The sequence below is a fragment of the Hyperolius riggenbachi genome, chromosome 1 (genome assembly GCF_040937935.1).
Source record: "Hyperolius riggenbachi isolate aHypRig1 chromosome 1, aHypRig1.pri, whole genome shotgun sequence".
NCBI lineage: Eukaryota > Metazoa > Chordata > Amphibia > Anura > Hyperoliidae > Hyperolius > Hyperolius riggenbachi.
In genome coordinates this window covers 445541252-445547251 of record NC_090646.1, presented here as the reverse complement: position 1 = coordinate 445547251, position 6000 = coordinate 445541252, and the positions used below count along the sequence as shown (strand labels likewise).

The 6000-nt window shown below is 47.0% G+C and overlaps 1 protein-coding gene across 1 annotated transcript in view; it reads left to right on the top strand.

The window, feature by feature from the left end:
• Positions 1-219: 219 nt before the first annotated feature.
• Positions 220-6000, top strand: part of HNF1A (HNF1 homeobox A) — a 112059-nt gene continuing 106278 nt past the window's right edge. Inside the window, exon 1 of the mRNA XM_068238643.1 lies at positions 220-774. Within this exon, the coding sequence (XP_068094744.1) occupies positions 461-774 (314 nt within the window). The 5' untranslated portion in view covers positions 220-460. The remainder of the gene's footprint in view (positions 775-6000) is intronic.

Sequence of the window (6000 nt, the reverse complement as noted above, 5' to 3'; positions counted from 1 at the left end):
CTAAACTATCATGCCTGTTGTGTTGTCTTAGTCAATCTGTAATATTTACTCTCATAGCTGTTTACATTGCTAAATTTCTCCTGTGTCGCTCTCCCCCTTTTCCCTTCCAGCTCTCGTTTCTTCATTTCCTCTTTAGCTCTTCCCTTGCTCTCCCTCCCCTCTCCCACGTGCACTTTGTGCAGAGTTGGGGGTCCAAAGTTCAGTAACTTGTGAAGCACAGGGATAAATATGAACCTTGGAGGATTTACTCTGCTCTGGTGTAAACAGAGAGAGACAAGGGTCCCTTATCTGCTATGTCTCACTGAAGACTACCCAGGGGGTGACCACTTACAGGTTGTGGCTGCACAGCAAGTGTTTTTTGGGGGGAGGAGGAGACAGAAGGTGGGTAGAGCATGGGCTCCCGCCTGCTGATCCATATTCCAGCCGCAGGATGGTGAACTGATAGCAGGTAACATACAGGATGGCGTCTCAGCTCAGTTACTTACAGCAGGAGCTGTTAAGGGCATTGTTGGAGTCAGGTGTTACTAAAGAGACAATTACAAAAGCCCTTAGTGATGGTTATCAGTATCCTAGGGACCCCCTGGATGACATGAGCAGCTTGGAAGATGGGGAGCATTGTGTTCAGCTACCTAACGGCCTAGGAGACCCTCGCGTATCTGAAGATGACAGTTCAGAAGATGGGGTGGACTTTACACCACCAATTATTAAGGATTTGGAAAGACTAAGTCCAGAGGAGGCTGCCCATCAGAAGGCGGTGGTGGAACGATTGTTGCAGTAAGAAACTTGTAAACTTTTCTTTCTATAATGCTCTGCCTAATTTCTTTGATATTTTTCACATTACAGCGTACCTACACACTCTTTTCCAATATGACATTTTTATATTCACATTATTCTTTGCTCCCTTCAAAACATCACAGATATTCAACTCAAATGCTAAACCTATACTTGCCCACGATTTTGGTTTACCAGTATATGAGTTAAATACAGCACACAAAAACACTCACACGTACAATATGGTTTCTCTGTATATTGAATGCAATCACAAAACAAGCCATGCAGTATATCAGCCAATTACTTGCTATCTTAGAGAGGATATGAATTTAAAGAAAACAATCATTCTTTTTGGCTTCTGACCCCCCTTTTCTCTGTCCGGCATTTGATTCTTGGTATGATCCTTGTTAAGTGGATATATGGCTCTTGTCCATATGGAACAGATCATTTTCGTTTCTCTGTAGCAAAAATATATGCTGTCTACATGGCTTCACCTCAATATTTTTTTGATATCTCTTTAGCTGTAGCAGTTCCAACAGTGATTGTTGTTTTAGGTGAAGTGAGATGATGGTCTCTTCATTCAGGGATCTCTCCTCTGGCTTAGCAAAGCGTTGCTCTTTTTATTGCTTAAGTGAGTTTCTTGTAATTTCCCATAGTTTGCTTCCCAGTGTTTCTGTCTCCTTACGGTGCTGTGGGTCCTGTTCTGAATCTCCTCAGGGTACTGTGGGTCCTCCTAATCGCTGGGGCTCAGGGGGCCTGAGCTGGTTACTAATTATCCAGGCCCTCCATAATTTGTGCATTTATAAACCAAATGGCCTCTACCTTTTGTGATGATTAACTTTGATGATTAACCACTCTACTGCTACTTTGGACTGCGATTATAACGATAGCACTGCAACAGACGGCTGAACTGTAATGTTCTGCTTGACTGCCTGTACAGGGTACAACATTCAGCTGGGCAGACACATTTCAAGAAAATCCCTCTCCTCATTTGTTTGGTGGTGGTTACCAGCGTTAAAAATGTCCCAGTTGGCAGAAACATCTCTTCCTGGTTGTTAGAAATCCCCCATATTCATCAAGGCGCTTAATCAGTGCCTCCTGAGATGCCCACTCTTACCTCTCTGCATGCCAAGCCTGCCCTCCTAGCATCGCTTCTTGTGTGATCCCCTCTTATACAGCAGGAAATACTGTAGTTCAGTTCCACTCAGCCAACAGGCACAAACTGAACTGACTTGGTGTCTGTCCGTTTTGGGTCTACTGAGATAGAAATCTCTTCATATGAACTTTCCATTTAAATTGGTTAAGGTGCTATAAATTATCAACCAGCCTCTTGTTTCCTCTGAGTTGATAACTAACTAACCGGGTTACTTATTGTTCACGGAACAAAAGAGAGGTGAAAACGCCCTTTGAAGTGACCTCTAAGGATGCAGAAAAAAAGGGGGCTGAGGGGCATCACCTGTGAGAGGGATATGTGGTTATGAGCTGTGGGGATACAACAAGAATTATTGGTAGCAGGTGTGACCCACCCAGGACAGTGCCACAGTAGCATGCTCTGATGTGGCAAGTTATAAATCCCTATCACCAAGTGCCTAATGATCCTGTTATGTGAGCCTGCAGTCTGTGTTTTAACTCAGGAGCCTGTCTGTATCTGGTTATACCTAAATATTATGTTTTATTGATCTTAATTGATACTGGACATACTGCACTGTGTTGTGCACAAGTCCCCCACTGATCGCAGGTGGCCCCTTGGTTGTGCGTATATCTCTGTCCCTGGTACACAGCCGTTATTGTTTGCTTGCAGCTTGGACTTTGCGCTCAGATAAGCTGGTATCAGCAGGTCAGTGAATCACCATTTGGTGTTGGGGGAGGGTCTGCAGTGTATATACAGGTGTGTATTTGTACACATTATGGACACAAGAACAGGACTACTATATTCAGCCCTCTGAAAGATGAAACCATTACTGGAATAAAATATAAATTCTGCCATCCAAAGTAAAACAAAGTTGTTAGAAATGGAAAATACTCATGTTTGTGATTTGAGGTACATTGGAAACGACTTTATTTTCCTATAGATACACCGTATGGCATAACCAACTCTATATCTATTTTATTTTGCAAAGAGCATGATTCAGATAAAAGTCAAATTTTACACGCATATCTAAATGGTTCAAATAGAGAACTTTCATTAGGCTGTCGTGGAATTATGTGACCTGATTTTGTCAGCATTGGGTATTATGGGCATTTGCAAGGTGCGGTATCATAAAGCGCCTGAACTCAGAACTTCCTCTCTGCTCTAAAAGATACGCAACAGCATAATATCCTTTAAAAAAATATTTGTTACAGCTGATACAAATCCTACAATAAATCTCCAGTGTTTCTACTTCCTGCTTTCATGGAAGCAGACATATTGTTAATATCCTGTGCTTTCAAATTAGCTTATATGCCATGGTAGTCAGCTGACACAGGGAGAGATCAAATTACAACTTGTGATAAGACACAGATGAGGGGGAATTAGACAGGCTAAAGTCTCTAAATACATACAGGGTGCATTTCTCTATGTTTTCCTTCTGTCCTGTGCAGGAGTTCATTTAAAAGGTCCACTTTAAAGGGAAATTCCACTATTGTTGAGACAAGTACAATGGTTTCAGTTTAGATCTATACATTTCAGGGATTCAGAGCAAACATTGCTTTAGCGTGATTATTTTGTTTTTATGTGCATATAAATTACAGCCATTCCACCGTGTTTAAGAGTGTCAATGTTTGCTGCCATTCAGTGGATCAGGTCAGGTGTTAAGTAACAAAAGCTAGTGCCCTTGTGCAGTAAGGTGGGAATTTCTACACAGAATTATGGCAACAGTACCCCAAACAGAGTTCACATAGTACTATTGTCAAGGTTGTAAAAATGAGTAATTTGAACATATGGTCAGTTCCGTAAATTCTTTGACTGCAGAATGAAATGTGAAGATTTAACAGAATTCAATTGCAAAAAAAATAATAATAATACAGCACACAATTTTATATTTTTCCAATGATATAATGAAAATGGAAATCCCCTAAAGTTTTTTTTATATACCTTGGACTATTGTCGCCTGTGATCATTCTGGGCAACAGTTTTCTAACAAGAGGAGCCCCACTGCAGAGACAACAGTGTTTGGCAAGGGGTTTCTGGCTTAGCCAATCACAGAAGCAGGAGGCCGCCATTGCTGGAGGAGACCTGTACACAGTCTATATTTTCATGCAAAACATCAGAAATGATGAGTTCAGGCAATACCTGAGGTCTGAGGTGTGTGTCTCTAGCCAGGGGCGTCGCAAGCCCTATTTTGGGGGGGCACGTGCCCCCAATCTGTCCTGGGGTGCCACGGATCTCTTTGCGCCGCCACCCCCTCTGTCAGCGGCTCCCTCCAGCCGCCGCCGCGTCACTCAGACCTCAGGATCAGGCGGCGAGCCGGCGACCAATCGTGCGGGCGCTAGGACCCAGCGCCCGCACTGATATGCGGAAGTGACATCACTTCCGCATATCGAGCGGGTGCGTCCGGCGCCCGCTCGTACTGGTCGGGTTGCCGCTGATCCTGAGGTCTGAATACACTGCCAGGTGAGGGGGGAGCGGCGGCGGCTAGAGGGGGGGGCCTCCCTGTCACTCAATCACTACCTAAAGGGACTCCCTGTCACTCACTCACTGCCTAAAGGGGCTCCCTGGCACTCACTCACTACCTAAAGGGGCTCCCTGTCACTCACTCACTGCCTAAAGGGGCTCCCTGGCACTCACTCACTTCCTAAAGGGGCTCCCTGGCACTCACTCACTTCCTAAAGGGGCTCCCTGTCACTCACTCACTACCTAAAGGGCCTCCCTGTCACTCACTCACTTCCTAAAGGGACTCCCTGTCACTCACTCACTGCCTGAAGGGGCTCCCTGGCACTCACTACCTAAAGGGGCTCCCTGTCACTCACTCACTACCTAAAGGGGCTCCCTGTCACTCACTCACTGCCTAAAGGGGCTCCCTGTCACTCACTCACTCCCTAAAGGGGCTCCCTGGCACTCACTCACTCCCTAAAGGGGCTCCCTGGCACTCACTCACTTCCTAAAGGGGCTCCCTGGCACTCACTCACTTCCTAAAGGGGCTCCCTGGCACTCACTCACTACCTAAAGGGCCTCCCTGTCACTCGCTCACTTCCTAAAGAGGCTCCCTGTCACTCACTCACTTCCTAAAGGGACTCCCTGTCACTTGCTCACTGCCTGAAGGGGCTCCCTGTCACTCACTGCCTAAAGGGACTCCCTGTCACTCACTCACTGCCTGAAGGGGCTCCCTGGCACTCACTACCTAAAGGGGCTCCCTGTCACTCACTCACTACCTAAAGTGGCTCCCTGTCACTCACTCACTGCCTAAAGGGGCTCCCTGGCACTCACTCACTTCCTAAAGGGGCTCCCTGTCACTCACTCACTACCTAAAGGGCCTCCCTGTCAATCGCTCACTTCCTAAAGGGGCTCCCTGTCACTCACTCACTACCTAAAGGGGCTCCCTGTCACTCACTCACTGCCTAAAGGGGCTCCCTGGCACTTACTCACTTCCTAAAGGGACTCCCTGTCACTCACTCACTGCCTGAAGGGGCTCCCTGTCACTCACTGCCTAAAGGGACTCCCTGTCACTCACTCACTGCCTGAAGGGGCTCCCTGGCACTCACTTCCTAAAGGGACTCCCTGTCACTCACTCACTGCCTGAAGGGGCTCCCTGTCACTCACTGCCTAAAGGGGCTCCCTGTCACTCACTCACTGCCTAAAGGGGCACTCACTACCTAAAGGGGCTCCCTGTCACTCACTCACTGCCTAAAGGGGCTCCCTGGCACTCACTACCTAAAGGGGCTCCCTGTCACTCACTCACTACCTAAAGGGGCTCCCTGTCACTCACTCACTACCTAATGGGGCTCCCTGTCACTCACTCACTACCTAAAGGGGCTCCCTGTCACTCACTCACTACCTAAAGGGGCTCCCTGGCACTCACTCACTACCTATAGGGGCTCCCTGTCACTCACTCACTACCTAAAGGGGCTCCCTGTCACTCACTATCGGGGTCCCTGTCACTCACTACCTAACTGGAGGCGCCTGTCACTCACTAGCAAACCTGGGGGTCCCTGTCACTCACTACCTAACTTGGGGGGCTACCATTAAGGGGGCATTCTGCCTATTTATGTGAAATGCTGTCTATTTATGTGCCTCATGACTGCTGAATTTGT